Raw genomic sequence first — 17,488 nt, 5'->3', positions numbered from 1 at the left:
TTGGTAGCAATGTCATCAATACGAGTTTTCCAAGATAAGTTCCACGATATATAAGAAATATACTCGTGAGCAAGAAAAGAAATATTGGAACTCAGATATAGAGCGAGAAACAGTAATTTGAATATTTATTCCATGCTAAGAAAAGGCAGAAATTGAGCGAGTCAGCGAAAAAATTAGGTATGGGCGAACATGACGGGAAGGCCGTATCACCGCTGTCATCTCAGTCTTCGCATCACTACGTTTTTTCCTCTTCTGAGCTGCCCTACGTTTTTTCCTCTTCTGGAGGCGCTATTCCGTGGTAAATACCATCCACTCTGCACGTGTTTCGACTGAGGCAAAAGAAATCAAATGCTCGAACATTGTGCGTGTCTTACGACGAAGACTTTTTAAGGAGCCCTCTACATGAAGCAGTTTCTTCAAACCAGGGCAGTGTGAAAATTACGTGGGAACCCTCGTCGTAGCTGTAGTCGCAGTGTTGTACCGCGCGCAGAGTGACGGAGCAGGTCGAATTGAAGATCCACACATTCTTTAGTTCACAGACATTAACGTAGCTGCAATAGGCGGCTTATCTGTAGAAGTAATACCAAACCTCAAATCGTGTTCGGTATGTGTCAGCGCACTGGTTCATATCAGTATTTTTAGGTAGAAGGTCGCGCCACCTTAATTTTTTTGAAGAGCTGACCATACAGTCCAGATACATAGTAGTTGACGTCGGTACGTCTTGCCACTACGCAACATGTAATGCTTTTAGCGTCACTGAAGGAAACACATGTAGAGCACTCAATGCAAGAAAAACGCCCATTTATATACCTGAAAAAACGCTGCGAAAACGTTATTGTGGTTGAAAATTCAGAAAATGTCATTCAAATAGGGTGTTCCGAGGACACATGATTGTGTTATTGAATCGCGTGTCATGCAGCATCATTTTTTGTTTGCATAATAAACTAAAGCACAAGGAATGTGGGTTAGCAGTCGCATACCCCCCTTTATTCCATCGGGGTGCTTTTTTGTACTATTGTGCTTCTCAAACTGTTCCACATGCAACCTTTCTACAACCAGGGTCACTCATGTCATTGTGAACATGGCCGCAGTATAGTATCTAACAGAAAAGAAAAGACAATGACAAGAAACACAGACAAGCAATGTATTTGTGGTCGTCGTACTTTCTTATTTATTTATTTATTCAGGTTACCCCTAAAGGCCCTCTAGAAGAGGGTATTACATAGGGGGGGGGGGCCAATACAACATGGTTTGCCAATACAACATACAGAAATACATGAGGAATACAATACATGGGGTCAGAAATACAATACATGGGGCCAATACAACAAAACAGAAAAAAAGCAGTACAGCAAGATACAGTGCAACCTGACAACCGCAACAAAGCACAAACCATGAATACGGGCAGCAATTGCATGGCGTTATACAATAGTTAAAGAACGAAAGAAAACAAAACTACAAAAGCAAAAAATATTTAGTTAGTCAGCGTAGTGCGCATGAGCTCTGAAAACTTTACCGAGTCTTTCTCGGTGGCAATATGTGCAGGCAAACTGTTCCACTCAATAATAGTGCGCGGGATGAATGACTGAGCGAAACGAAGTGTGCGAGATAGCGGGCGTTTGACTTTGTTAGGATGATCACGGCGGGGGAAGATGGAACAGGCGGGCTCAAAGAAACTGTCATGTAATGATGGGTGATTATAAAGTTTGTGGAAAAGTGATAGGCGTGCATATTTCCGACGAATGGCCAAATCCTCTAGCTCAGCACGGTTTTTTAAGTTAGTTACGCTGGAATAAGTAGAATAATCTGAGTGAATGAAACGAGCAGCTCGGTTTTGCAAAGATTCAATATTTGATACGATGTAGGCTTGATGAGGATCCCAAATGGCACTGGCATATTCTATTTTAGGGCGAATTAAACTGGTAAAAGCAAGTTTTTTTAACTGCGATGGAGCCTGTTTAAGATTTCGTTTCAGGAACTCGAGAGACCGGTTAGCAGCTGCAAGAGTGACTTCTATATGATGGTGCCAAGATAGATTCGATTGAAAGTGGAGACCGAGGTACTTGTAGGTAGATGTTAACTCAAGTGTCATATTATTCAACGAGTATTGACTAGGAAAACCTGTAGCAGCGTTAATAAAGGACATGCACTTTGTTTTAGAAACATTTAACGACATAAGCCAAGTTGAACACCAATGATTAATTTTGTTAAGGTCAGATTGCAAAGCGAAGCGGTCAGAATCAGAAGAAATGTTACGGTATATTGCGCAGTCGTCCGCGAAAAGTCGAACGTGTGAAGATGAAGAATTCGGTAGATCGTTAATGTAAACGAAGAAGAGTAGAAGACCAAGAACACTGCCTTGGGGTATACCAGATGTTACCGGTAAAGAGGAAGAATAAAAATTCATAGCAAAGGTGAATTGAGACCTGGAGGAAAGAAAAGCTTTTATCCATGCAAGAACTATAGGGTGAATGTTAAGTTGTTCTAGCTTTAGTAGTAATCTGTGGTGAGGAACGCGGTCAAAAGCTTTAGCGAAATCCAAGAAAATGGCGTCGACCTGGCAACCAGCATCCATGGATTTATGAAGGTCGTGAACAAAACCGGCAAGTTGGGTGTCGCATGAAAATCCCTTGCGAAAACCGTGCTGAAAATTGAAAATGATATTGTGACGTTCGAGATAGTTTATTACTTGAGTGTGTATGATATGCTCCATGAGTTTGCAAATGGTACTAGTTAAGGAAATGGGCCTGTAATTTAGCGGTGAGGAATGTTCACCTGATTTGAAGAGGGGGACGACTTTAGCTGATAGCCAATCTTGGGGTAGAGTTCCGGTAGACAAAGACTGTGAAAACAGAGCGCATAAGAAGGGGGTGATACTGAATGATATAGATTTCAGGATTTTATTATTTAAGCCTATATTATCCAAGGTGGAAGAAATTTTTAGTTTCTGTAAAAGGGACAGAACACCGGCCTCACTGATAACAATCTCCGGCATGACTGTGCTGCTGAAATTATGCAATATGGGAGCGGATGAAACGTCTTCTCTGGTAAAAACTGAGGAAAACGCCTGGTTTAAGACATCTGCGCATTGAGTGTGGGAACTGAAACGACATTGTTATTGCTTAGGACTATATCAGGATAACATTTGGGGTTAACAACGCGCCAGAATCTGCGTGGATTATTCGCAAGTATAGATGATAAATCATGGTTAAAGAAATGGCGGCGAGTAGATTTCAAAGGCGACTGATATTCTTTATCGCATTTTTTGTATTTCGTCCAAGAGTTAAAGGTATCCTTTTGGACGGCCTGTTTATTTAAACGTTTTTTTGTTGTTGTTCAACCGTCGGAGCTGCTGAGTAAACCAAGGAACCGTGCTTCGGGTTTTCACGGTGATGACAGGTATGAATTTATTGATGAGACCAGTAGGTTTATTTATTAACAGCAACCAGTTTTCTTGAATGATGCGCTGGAGGTGACCATGTATAAATTCTTCGTAAAAGGCAGACAATTCATTATTTATACTATCAAAGTTACCTCTGTTAGAGCACCTAATCGATTTGTTAGTTGCTATTCTTTCGACCAGTGGGCGAATCAAGTTTCCGGTAATAATCGCATGGTCGGAAAGACCATCAAAAATATTAATGTTCGAGCAAACATCGGATTCATTTCTTAAAATTAGGTCAAGGGTATTTGAACTTGTCGCTGAGCAGCGTGTAGGAAAATTGATGAGTTGAGTTAAAGAAAAGTCCAGGCAACTTTGCAAAAATTTGTGCGCTTCAACATCACTTGGTGGAACAGTAAGGGCACTCCAGTTAATGGCAGGAAAATTGAAATCACCGAAAATGATAAGTACAGCGTTCGGAAAACGGGTGTGAATATCGCCCAAAACACGAGAAAATTCATCCGAAAACGTGCAGCCCATATCGGGGGGACGGTAAAAAACAGCAATTATAACATGGCTACCAGCACACTTCAAGGAAACAAAGGCACATTCCAGAAAAGAACATACTGAGATGGGGGTAACAACAAGATCATTCTTGACGGCAAGGAGGACACCACCGCCCCTTCGGTGCTTTCGATCGTAACGAAAAAAGTTGAATTCAGATGCACAAACAAAGATATTGTTATCACTAACAGTGTCATTAAGCCATGTTTCGGTTAATATTACTACTGATGCTGACAACGAGTCTATCAGTGAAGAAAGAGGGACAGTTTTAGAAAGAACACTACGGATATTTGTAAACAAGAATGGAAAATGTTTGACTATCGGGCGGGGTACGAGAGGCGAAGAACACTCAATTCTCGGGGGAGAGCCACGTCATTTGCACGTGTCGTTTACGGGGGTTTCCGCCGCGGGTGCGTTTTCACGAGATTTTAATCGGACAGCGCATTCATTTACAGTGTCCCACACGTAGATGTCGTCATTCACGAACAGCTTAGTGAATACCAGGCGGCAACGGTCACCCTCCTTGGCTACAGATCTCTTGAACTGGGCAAGCTTTCGACGCTTGTCGCGAACGGGCACCGAGTAATCGCGCGAGATGCTGAAGGGCGTGTTTTTTAGTTTAGGTCCTTTGTTCAAAATTGCTTCGATTTCCCTATCGTTGAAAAACTTGGCTATAATGGGTCTCTTTTTGTCCCTTACAAAACGACCTAATCTATGAGCTCGGGCAACGGAATCTACTGTTATGCCTAACTTTGACGCGCAAAAGTCTCTAACGAGACCTTCAGTTGCATCCCACGTTTCAGATGGTTCTTTATCATCTACGTCAAAGAAAAGAACATTGGAACGCCGAGATCTATTTTCCAGGTCGTCGATTTTGTCTTGTAATGTAGAAAAATGATCGTGGGTTGGTAGAATTACGCTTTTATTGTTGTTTTGCATTTTAGATTCGATAGCCTGCACCCGAGTTTTGAGCTGTTCGACATCGTTTTGAATAGCAGCATGTATTAATAAAACCTTATTTACGGATTCCAGCAAGGTAGCGTTGTTGTTTTCTAGGCGCTTAATAGCATCGGACACGAAATTCAATTTTTCTTCCTGGGGCTTATTCATTGGTCCAGGGTTTTCCTCCACGTCACCGTGAAGTAACAAAAGGCGGCTGAGGAACAGCGCTGCACTCCGAGCAAATTTCAAAAATTAGAAAATATACTGGACCTTTAACTTACCCAAATATTTGCACTCTTATGATTGTAATACAGCCAGCGCCATTCTGTTCAATGTTTTTGACCGCAGATATATGACAGTAAGTGTGAGAAGAAAGCGGCTTACATATTGGCCACCTTACTATCCCATAGGTATTTCGACGACAAGTCTCACGAGCTGCCATCCCTGCTGAAATGCTCCATCGGCGGCACGGTCGAGATGCTCCACTGCATGAGGACCGTCCCTTCTCGCGAGATCATTCGCGCCACCAGCGAGGTGGTGCATTACTTCGGACCTTCGGCCAGTGCCCACCCCGGCGTCCATGACGCTTCGGGCGTCACAGGCCGGCGGTTTCTGCTGGGCACCGTCAGCAACGAAGGCACCCACCTTCTCGACTACCTAATAAGAGTACGGTGTCTCCTCTGGCACACTTTTTCATATAAGAGTGGGATCAAGTGCGTGAACTGGCTCCCCTTTCCCATACGCTAAGTTGACTCCAAAAGAAGGCACACTTCGCCATATATAGCGAAATGAATATCATCAATGACTTGCTTTCTACACAGGGTTGTATTTGTCCCTGGCGTTATGAGCATTAAGGTGGCAAGCAAAGAGTTCCTCGACCTCAAGATCAAGAAACTTCGGTTACAATTCGCGTAAAGAAGGCGCGTGCTTGTAACTGCCTTCTTTATACGATCACAGCGTAAGTACGACGGATATATCTAGGAAGCATACTTGGCAATCCCCCCAAAAAAGCTTCGCAACCACCGACCTATTTCTGCCCCTCCTGTGCGTAAGCCTGAGGGAAGAATTAGGATGTCACGAGACGGTATATTTGTATTAGTTAAATTTCCCGTGCAATGTCATGAGCCAGCAAACATGCACTGTCTAACCAAGTTGAAGACGGTCGATCACTCAAAACGCAATACCAAACAGTCTCAAATAAAAGTAGGCTCCAGGGTGTAAAGAAGTACCGTGCGCTAATACCCATTTTATGGCTTTTCCGTTTAGACACTGGGTAAACTGCGAACGGAGACGAATAAGCAGATATTCCTCTCAGTGGTGCTGTGATAAGCTTGACTAATGCAATCCCTACATTTCCATGAACTAATGCACAATGCAAAAAGTTGTAGAGAACTGTAACAAGTGATCAAAGCTTGAACGTTCCAAGCTCTACAACGTTCGAAGTACAAAACCAAGGACGACGTGGGCATCCCTGTCTTCAATCTTATCATCCAGCGTTGAGAACTAGCCGATACAAAAGCTCTTCACAGGAGAGAAACCGAAGATAATCACAACTGTACAAGTGATAACTGCCAAGTGAATTGTACTTAAAACATCGTTATCACCATCATTAAAAACCTTATACGCCCACTGCTGGTCTAAGGCATTTCCCATGATGCGCCAATCAACCAGGTCTTTTGCTTTTTCCTGCCGTGTTCCTTCTGCGAACTTTTTAATCCCATCGGCCCGTCTAAATTTGTTGCCCCCCACGCGTTCGCCTATTCTGGATATCCAGTCAGTTACCCTTAATGACCAGCGGTTACCCTGCCTACGCAATACGTGCCCGGCCCATGTCTATTGCTTCTTCTTTATTGCAGCTATGTTATGCCTAACCCCGGTTTGTTTCCTGACCCACTCCGTATCTTGTTTCTGAAGGTTACACCTATCATTTTCTTATCCATCGCTTGCTGCGTTGTCCTCCATTTAAACTGAACAATCTTTTTAAGCCTCTAGGTTTGTACACCTCCCGTATGAACGCACAAACGAAAGAGTATCAGCATTTATCTCTTGCTGGCAATCTGTAAGATCAATGCTTCTACCAGCATACGTCTTGGGGACCCCTAGCTGCATTAGTTTTTCAAATGCTTTCTGGTAAGTACCTATTTGTTTGTTGCAGTTCTTTTCTGCTTATTTATTAGTCTCTTCGTTGGCTTGAAAGCACAACAACACGTGCAAAATTGCATTCATGGGTGATCTTATCTAGGAAGTATTTATTGGAGATCATATGCTTTCAAATTCACCAGATCTCGTTAATAGGATGCGTCATTTCAATCCTTTGTCCAATGAAAGCTTGGCTAGATGTCATTTTAAATTTTTTTTTCAAAACCCCTCTCTTAGCCGCAATAGAGGAAGCACTTCTCTGCTCAAAGTTTCTGCGGGAGTCAGCAAAAAAGATGGAGATTATTATGTGACGATGTCATTAGAACACTTTTGTCAGCCGTGTGAAAACAAGTTTGTATTCTGATATTTCTTTGCTTTCTTGCAGACTTCGCCGCCCAATGCAGACATGGAGTACGTAGTTCGCACATTCCTAGATATGATATACCACATCACGAACGCTAGCGAGGTCGTCGATGCCTTCCAGAATGTGATCATGCCATCTGAAAATGGTAATTCGAGAACCTTCTTGTGTCTTAGTTTTCGGCGTAATACGACGTAACAGCCGACTGTCTGTGAACGACTTCCACGCAAAATATGTTGACGTATATGAGCCTTGAAGAAACGTGTATCGTATCGATGAGCTCAGCAGGGTTACAATACTGCCGAAACAATAGAGCAAAAACACTCAAGATGAAGCATTGTTTTAAAGCAACTGTCGACATCTAGAAAGTATTTCTGTCCCCCCCCCCTTCCCCCTGCTTTTAAGCCAAGTGTGACCACCGCACCTTAAGCTTGCTCTCTAAAATCAAAAATAAAAAGAACGCGTATATCTAAACCTTAACTTCTCTGTAATTGAAGCGCCAATGACCATGCGTGTACCTTCACTAAAGTGCAGCTGCTTCAGAGGCACTGCATACTCGGCACTGACTAGCACAGAAAGTAGGGTAGCCTGGCTTTTTGACCAGTGCTTGCAGCTTTTATCGAGAAACTTCACTCCTTGTTAAAGCTGGTTGTTGGAATAGTCAATAGCTCGTCATATTGTAAGTTATTTAGCGCAACTTTTGAAACCCATAAAGCAGTGACACATTAACATTCGCTTCTACACAAGAAACACACACCACGCAAAGCGCTCTGTGTGGTGTCTGTTTGTGAAAGAGAGTGAATGTGCGAGTGTTCCTTGAGTTTCAGAAGTTGGGCTTAATAACTTTCTCCCTTGAACGCGATATGCGCACTTACAGTGACTGGCCTCTCCTGGGCGTACGAACTGCTGGGTGACCTGTTCTACACGTGCCCGCTGTTGCGCCTGGGACGCGAACTCTCGACCCAGGCACGCAACCTGGTGTTCGGTTACGTGTTTGATTACCAGGCCACCTTCGCCCTCTTCAACGACACAACGGGGGCGGCGCGTTTCTCGGACCTTGACTTCATGTTCGGCCGTCCCCTGGACGGTTCGCAAGTGGCTAACGCCCAGGAGAAGGACCTCAGTCGGAGGATGATCGACATGTTGTCGACGTTCGCTACGACGGGGTGAGACCTTTTTGCAGTATAGTGATGAAATGCACTAGTGTCTCTTGAGAAGCACGGCAGGAGGGCGACAGGGCTGTGCAAGAGTGGATTCAGGCAGTGACTAGATAAAAAAAAGTAGTTGACGAAAAAAAAAACTTCAGACAGCTTCCCTTGGCGGACAGTGGTAAAACTACGAAGCTGCTTACTTTGAAAAGTCCTCGCTTCTTGACAGAAGTGCTTTTGAATGAAGTAGGGTGAAATGGAAATGAATTGCAAATGAAGTGTTTGAATAACGATGGAGGAGTGGCAGGTGTAGCCATGGGCCTTGCGGTGATTCGAAGGATTAGTGAGTGGTGTTCATAGTGGGAGGACCGCTTTCACTGGCACATAGCCGTTTACAATTTACGGCAACATCGGACATGAAATACTCGAATAAAAACATCTTCGTTGTTAAAACGTTCAATTCGTGAAAAAGAAAAAGATGCACAAATGAACCACGTGAATAAGAGAGCAACATTATTGAGGCCCATTACCGACGTATGGGAGTGTGTCTCGCGCGCCCACCTGACCCTTCCCACTGGAGCACCGACAGGCCTAGCCTGCGTGTCTTATCGTGGGCTTATCAGATGGTCAGGATTTGATTTTGAGACTTCGCTGTGCAGCATGGCCTCCCATCTTGGCTTGCTGCACATGAATCAAGAAGCTATTGACACTATATGCACGAGTTTTAAGTATTCAGTGAAAGCCTATGAAGAGAAGGAAGTTGTCCAGTCTCCCAGGAAAAGATTCCAGAAAGAAAGGTAGAGCAATACAAACGATCAAATGGTGCCCAATAATAATGAAGCTTGGTAGTGAGGCACAGTTTCTGGCAGCCGTAACGGTAGTCCAGCCTGAGCTATCCTTCACGGTTAGGAGTCGCAGCAGGTTCACTTCAGTCTATTATTTACGCCTTTATTTTACTAGTCTCCCCAATTCTGCTGAAGCAGAATCTGTTTAAATCACTCAAGTGTACACGGGTAACTGATTTGATGTCTTATATTACTCAACCCCTATGTATGATAAACATCTGTGAAGCACTGCTGGACAGAGGTTCTTTTCTACTCGAGTTACTGACCCTCCCTGAGCACCAGCTTTCATTGGGGGTGGCAAAGACGACCTACTGCAACCCCTGTCCTGCACGATTGTCTATACTCTAGCACAATTGTTCTCGTTCATTCATTTTGCCGCTGGAGAGGAAGAATACAAGCAGTGTGGTGCTAGTGGGTGGCTGATCACTGTCGTATTTGGAGTGATCGCGGTGACGTTTCAGCCAGTGCATATTGATCTAAATAAGTAACTATTTATATAACTCAGAAATAAAAATTACCCCAAAAATAAAGATCTTAGTCATTTCAGAATGCTAAGCCTTTATACTGACGCCTATATGGGCTTGTCCACATGTACGCAGTTCTACATAAAAAAAAACGTCTACGGCTTTAGACCTTAAGGAATCAGTACACCATTGTAATGCATGTATGAAGACAATAGAAGAAAACGATGATGAAAACGAGAGGAACACACCCGCAGATCGGCGCTGAAGCAGCACCGTCTTCCTCACCCTGTGTCTATTTCCAATCTACGCCCTGCTCGTTAGGCTCACCCGATGAACCTCCTTACACAGTGATTACTTAGCCTCTGTCGAAGTTTGGAATAAAGAATCTGTTCTAGCAGGAAGTCACTGAGTATCTGCGTTCTCATGCCAACGTCGTTGTAAGGGCCGAACCATACAAACAAGTTACTGAAATGTTAAAAACGCGGTAGTTTAAACGAGAGCTGGCGCGTGCGCTCTCGTAGAAAACCGGTTACATTAGCAGGCCAGGAGTTTCAGTAGGTCGTGGTGTATATAACGTTTGGTAAATGCTACAAGTGCAAGCAGTATTTACCGTCGCAGCGGAAACCTGAAGGATCACAAAGAGTGTTCAACTTAAGTCGAGGACGACGCAGCAAGCACTAGAATGAAAAATGGTAGGTGTAATCCTAAGACACAAGAAGAGAGCAGAGTGTGTCAGGAAACAAACGAGTACTAAGGACATCATAGTCGAAATGAAGAAGAAGAAATGATCATGAGCAGGGCACGTATCACGAAGGCAAGATAATTGCTGGTCAATAAGGATCACAGGCTGGATTCTAAGAGAAGGCATGTGGGTGTACGGGAGACGGAAATTTATATAGAGGGTCGGCATAGGAGATAAGTTGGTTTGCGGATACAAAGTGGCAGCAACAAGCACAAGACCAAGTTGACTGGCGGCACATAGGAGAGATATTTGCACTGCAGTGGGTGTAGTCAGGCTGATGATGATGATGATGATGATGATGATGATGATGATGGTAATGGTGATGATATTGATGAAGATAAAAGTACTGAAGACTGCGACCTAATGAGACTAGAAAGATGTTTAAAGTAAAAAGGCTCCGACGACATTATTGAAATCTCATTTGGAATTCCCTATGCGATCAGCACATGACAGCGTTCAAGCAGTTACATGTTGAAGCAGTTAAGTGAGTGAGTGAGTGAGCCGGTGAGTGAGTGACCCTTCGCTCTGTTCCAGAAATCTACCGTTCGTCAACGGACAGCCGTGGGCGAGCTACACGGATGACGGCAAAGATATACAAGTTCGCATTGGGCTCAGGAGTTTGCAAGTAACGTCATAAACTGCAATTCACGACTTTTCAACGTTTCTTTCTGCATTGGTTCCTTTAGAACACTATTTCAATTGTCCTAGAGAATACGAGTACACGTAAACATTTGTCTGACTTGGCAATGTAGTTGATTAGAGAGCAGGCCGGGCGGGTTCATGCAGGAAAATTTATTCCGGCACTCAAAAGCACTCATACAGCTGTGTGATTTTCATGGGAGAATCGGTCCCATGTTTTTTTTAGAGACGATAGTCTTTCTTCCAATACTTCTACACAAGAACGATGTTGGGTCTGTTGGTCAGCTCGTCTGTGTGTCACCCTAAATAACTTAAATCCGACCACATCGGCAGCACTTACGAATACTGATCTGGTTTGGGCGTTTATATACTTGTGCGTATTGTTGATTAAAAAGGATATATTGCGAGCAGCGGAGGCATAACCTCAACACATCAATATTTGTGGCGTTTTTGTTTATGCTATAGAAGACATACATATGTGATTCTAAAGAACTTGGCGTTCATTACACTGCGTTCACAATGCAGCCCTATGCACTGTAAGACGGGTGTTTCCTGCGGTCTGCTAAGACGATACGGTGGTGGCACCTGCCCATCGCATTGCGTTCTACAAATTATGGTCTTCGATGTTGTGCACACATGCCGCGCGCTCGCTACATTGGAGGTTGGCCTTTGGTTTTCCAAGATTGCTGCCAGATGGCGCTCCCGTCTCACGTAGCTCCAATCTCATTTGCCGATTTTCTGGTGCAGAACATCGAATAAACATTTTATTCCCTTCCTCCAGGCGCATGACTATCGTCTTTCAACGACGTTTGCCGTACAACCTATGGATGCGCGGCCAATGTTTAGAGGCAAAGCTCCTTATGCCATGAGTCGTGCGTCCACGATGTATGTAGTAGTAGTAGGTACCCAGCTAGTTCATTCCTCGTTCAGTCTTTGAAATGTTCGCTGGATGGCGGTACTTTTAAATGACGAATCTATGATGAAAAGATGTGAGATGACGGTACTTGAAGTGTTCACTGGATGGACGGCTGGATGGGCGCACGATCAAACGGGCGGACGCATAGGCGCATGCACGGACGGTTGCGTGGATTGTCACATGGACAGACAGACAGACAACCAGACGGACGAGCGGACAGACAGCTGCACGAATGGACGGACAGATGGACGCACAGGCGGACGCATGTACGGATGAATGGATGCACAGATGAATGGACGGACGCACGGGAAGATGCGCGGACGAATGGACGGATGCACGGCTAGACACATTAACTTACGGATGGACGAAAGCACGAAAGCACGGACGGAAGCGCGGACGGACTAATGGATGTTTCACTCCACTCATCATCATTCAGCCAGTGGATATGCAGTGATTATTTTTCTTCTTGTCCTCCTTTCCCTGGGCAGCGAAACAGGCTAGAGCAAACAAGCTTAGGCCGATTTCTCTTCCTATGAATCAGCTCCACGCTCTCCTAACTGACACATCAACGGCATTACTTGCAGAATTTTCTTCGTATTGTACTCTCTTGCATAAAGGATAAGATTGGCACACAAATATTGTTTTGAAGGGCTTTTTGAATCACAGGTCGCATTTGAAGAAATTAGAAAATGCTGCTGACCTCTGAGATATACACGGATGAGTTGCGGAGGTTTTTCAGGGTTAGTTGAGCGAGCTGTGCTCTTCAGAATTCCGCTCCAGAGATGGTGAGAAGGTCGTTTGTGTCAACAGTCACTTTCTAGCCGTTAAGAGTGGGACGACTCAGTGCTCTCCCACAGTTGAGTACGAAGTACTCGAAATCAATAAACACTTTCTACCCCCCCCCCCCCCGCCGACGGTGTTGAGCTCTTCTAGATGGACGGCTCGGTGCTCTCCCATAGTTACGTAAGAAGTTCATGAAATTGTTAAAATTTTTTCTAAACACATGAGTAGTATTCTTTCGATGTAACTTGTTTTAACGGGACGGCTTTTAGCTCTTGCATAGTAATGTACCAGGTACTCTAAATCATTAACCACTTTTTCCAAACCACGTGTCGGAATGGCTTTATGCTCTCCCATAGTAGAGTACCCAGTTCTCTCAATCGTAAACCACTTATTCTAAACACATAATCTTTCCACGTCATCTCATGTTCACGTTCATGTAAATAAAGTCGGTTTGTCATCATGGTTAATATATGTCTTAGAAGAAAATGTTCTGTTGAAATGTTACTGACGCCTGTGACTAAATGTTTCTTAATACGTTGACTTGACGTTTGGCGTCTCCCACAGTCGAGTACCCCGTACTCCAAATTGTTAACGACTTCTTCTAACCGCTCTTTTGAGGATAGGCTGTGCCATAATAGAGTGCTTTTAGTGTTCAAATGCGTTAACAATATAATATAAACACAACCTGTGGGCTTTATGAACGTACGTGCCGGGTGCATGTGTGATGGATTTCTGCTCCCTCTTAGTACAGTACCCAAAACTCTAAATCGTTAAACACATTTTTTTTTTCTGAACACACGATGTATAGATGTATTCGCATGTTCAACGGCGTAATAAACGTTTTGTAAAGACAAGCGTTAAAATATGTGCATTTGTTTTTATGGGTTTGCGATGCGCATAAATGCAGAGGGAAAACCGCGGTCACTTTTCTTTCACCCCGAAATCGGTGCCTGTACAAGACGGCACCAGTGCTCCAATGTACCCGCGACAAGTCTCTTGAGTAATTCAGAGTGCAAACCTTTCTGCCACTTGGTGGCTCATTATACTCCAAATGATGAACTTTGCTTTTCAGAAGGTATAGATATCCGAGAACTGTACATGCCTCTCTGCATGGGGTGCTCTCTTGGAAGTGTCAGAAAATTTTCTCAGGTTCATTCCTTGTGCTACTTTTAGTTCAGCGCTACTCGATTTATTTTTATTCGTTGTATCTTGTTCAATTGTTGTGAGTATAACTGTTCCTTATTTTAAACGCGAATAAATTTCTTAGTCGGGATAGGTCAGGCATCCGCCGTTGTCCGCGGCACTGCTCTCACTTTCCGCTCTCACTCCCTCTTCCATAGCAACATCTGCCGGCGCGCGCTTTCATCCTCGCCCCTAGCAACTGGAGCATGTGCTGCGAAAGAGTGTAGAAGAGGGTAGGTGCAGTGTTTTGCCGCTCCTCCTCTGGCGTTTCTAGTCCCTGAGCACGACTTTCCCCTCCGCTCGCGCCTCACTCTTGACCATTCGCTGGCTGGGCGCCTCTTGGGATTCGCTCGCAGGATTTCAAGCTGGACGGTTGTGCCCTCGCGATCTCCGACGCCAGCGTAGCTCCCGCCGACTGGTTCGCTCTCCGCGGTCTCCTGACGCCGTGCAGCTCTCGCATTGTGGCACCCCGCCCTTGGACTGCTTCGACCGGATCCACACATTCCTATCTCCTTCTTTTTTCCGTTGCTTGCCCGTCTACTTCTTCGTCTATTTTCCTTCTATTCTTTTTATCCCTCCCTCCCCCACCCCTATTAGGCACTGCGCCGTGTCGCCTGAAGGCAGACAGAAATTAGGTGCCTTTTTCCTCTTCATTCTAACCACTACCACCACCACCTACCCCTTGAGAACATCCGGAAATGTGTGCTCTAGAAGCCGCTGCTAAGCGCAAACGCTGAGCCGAGAACGCTGTTTTGTTCACTTGATAGTCCTTTTGAACCATGCTCGTTAGAAACTAGAGTTAGCTACAGAAAAACGCCAAGTGCGGTGAACGGCGCTATTGGCTGTATAGTGAATGAAAAAAAATATAACTCTTCTAACGCTGGGTTCTCGGGTGCAAAATGTCATTATGGACGCTAAGTAATGCATTCGCATTTCCTCACGGTTCTCTTTAGGGAGGTGGAAGCATCTTTATTTTTTTTTGCCTGAGCTTCGTGTGTCTTACAATGTATCTGAACTTCGCTTTCCATCATAACATAGCTAAGAAATACCTTGTATTCTTCGACATAGGGGCCTCATCACAACAAGAAAGAAAGGGAACACAAGGAATTGTGCGGCACAAGCGTTATCTAACGACAAAAAATTCGATGAATAAATAAACGTTGTATATGTAAGTGTAAATGAAAGCACTAAAAATATCATCGACCAACCCCCCCCCTCCCCCAAGCATGTTATCTTTTATGCTGCAGATATAAAATCTTAACATCTACTAGAGTGATTTAAGGCTGGCTCACGCACCTGTATCTCGCTTCAGACTTCGCTTGTATCGTTCATTCCTCGTGTTTTCGTGTTCTTTTTATTTACGCTGATCGTAATGAGTATGTTCCAACTAACCCAATTTACTACTTCACCTTGGCGTTACCATAGCCTGTTACCTAAAAAAATATAATGTTTCTATGAAAACACAACGCGTTCTGGCCAAAGTTACACTTTCTGAAGGAAAAATAAGAAGGATTTTCGCCATTTGTATGTTTATAAAAAGTCCATGTCTATTTCCGTAAAAATTGACGAAGAGCGTAAGTTTCGCAACGTATGTGCACTAGATAAAAATAACCATCCTATTCATTTGAACTGATGTGGACAAACGTTTAGGTTGCTTTGAGGTGTTTACGATGTTTCCCTTCTTACTCTACAAAACAAGTAGTTTTACGATGTGTTTGCTTTTGGTGTGATGGCCAGTCCCCAGTAAACGAAGACTAAGCATGGTGTCAAGTGTCACTGTTGCGACCAGTCGGAAACTCGCTTCTCTTCAATACTTTTCACATGACAGGCACTCCAAGGAGCAGTGTCCCTAAACCAGCCCGTAACGATTGCCATCAATTACACTTTCCAGGAAGTCCGAAACTACCGGAGGGACACTTGCGCCGTGCTGCCATCTTTTGTGCACCATGGCATCTCAACGAAAAGCGCAACTCTTACGGCGACTGGCGGCCGCAATGTCACGAAAGCTGTCACCGGATGACTACTCATTGTCAGGCTCACAATTCTACTCACGGGGATCGAATTTTTCGAACAAGCCATCTATAAGTTCAAAATGTATAATATTAAAGCCACGTATTTCAATTACTCTGGGTAATACCATAGATGTCTTTTCAGCTTTATGCGTGCTCTATAAAAATAAGCTTGGACACCATCACAAATTAGTTGTAGTAGGTTGGATGACTTGAAAAGAATTGTCTGTGAAAGCAACGGGTAAGGAAAACTTATGCGTTATATGATTGCGAAAAAAAGTGCAGAGATTAGACTTAGTGGCGTGTTCCAGTTGAGCATAATGTATACCTGTTTTTGAGTTGCGTTTCAACATCCTGATAGTCTACGCTCATACACTTTACCAAGCATCCAGGAGGACCTGGACGCTGGTTAATAATGCGGATTATCAGGATGGGAACAGTCATTCTCAGCTTAAACTGCTTTCTTTTACAGTAAAAAAAACGATTCTATCTGGGAGGTCTAGTGTTCTTTAACACACTTATACGGAGCTTTCGTACTACCATATGCCCGCCATATACCCTAACAATTTTTTTCTGCAAGGTCATGTATACGCATTGTTTGGTCACAGCATAGAGTTGGTCATATCAAGTCAGTAGAGCAAGCAGACTGCTGGCACCATCATCTGCAGTGACTCGATGATCAAATAACACTTCGAACGCTAATACACACACTTTAAAAACACAAAATTGATGCACAAGACACTATTACATCAAAAGAACAAATAGGTGATTGTTGTATTAGTGTCACAGTCGTGTTACCAAGGGTGCTCCGACCGGAATGTGACACGTGTGAATGGTTGAAATTTAAATAAATGCAATGAAGAATATATGCCTGAACTGGCCGTTGTGAAACGGCTAATTCGCAAACCAGGTGTAGTCGTATGAGGAGGGTTTCACCAACGAACGCCGTACACTTATTAATGTATCTTGCACTTCTAAATTGCGGTAAATTCATCGGCTGCATTTTTCGCTATAGAGATGGTTGGTCGGCGTATCTGCGGCAAAATCTCTAATGATCCAATACTCTCTTAGCTGACACGTTTAGCGGCTTATATTTGTGGGGCACCTCCGGCTCGATTAGTTCAATGACACGGGTCCCTTCGACAATTAAGCGATGCACACACCCGAAATGATGGACAGCAAGACGAGTAGGTATCCCGTATTGTAGTTTTCAAACTGTTATTCGGGAGTACTGTATATTATTGACTGTTGTAATTCACCAAAGAAGTTATGAAGCAAAATATTTGCTAGGTAGGTTGTTCTCGCGTGAAAAATTTATGCGCAACGTTCAGCGCGTGCAAAATGCATTCTAGAAGGTCTTTTTCACTTAGAG

At 43.9% G+C, this 17,488-nt stretch overlaps 1 protein-coding gene across 1 annotated transcript in view; it reads left to right on the top strand.

Moving 5' to 3' along the window:
• Window positions 1–16,178, top strand: part of LOC119165391 (uncharacterized) — a 53,034-nt gene extending 36,856 nt beyond the window's left edge. The window contains exons 14-18 of the mRNA XM_037417571.2: window positions 5,299–5,554; window positions 7,413–7,536; window positions 8,266–8,554; window positions 11,122–11,212; window positions 15,999–16,178. Coding sequence (XP_037273468.2) covers window positions 5,299–5,554; window positions 7,413–7,536; window positions 8,266–8,554; window positions 11,122–11,212; window positions 15,999–16,127 — 889 coding nt within the window. The 3' untranslated portion in view covers window positions 16,128–16,178. The remainder of the gene's footprint in view (window positions 1–5,298; window positions 5,555–7,412; window positions 7,537–8,265; window positions 8,555–11,121; window positions 11,213–15,998) is intronic.
• The last annotated feature ends 1,310 nt before the right edge of the window (window positions 16,179–17,488 follow it).

The sequence above is a fragment of the Rhipicephalus microplus genome, chromosome 8, assembly GCF_043290135.1.
Source record: "Rhipicephalus microplus isolate Deutch F79 chromosome 8, USDA_Rmic, whole genome shotgun sequence".
NCBI lineage: Eukaryota > Metazoa > Arthropoda > Arachnida > Ixodida > Ixodidae > Rhipicephalus > Rhipicephalus microplus.
The sequence above is the reverse complement of the archived record's forward strand: the minus strand, read 5'-3'. Positions and strand labels throughout refer to the sequence as shown.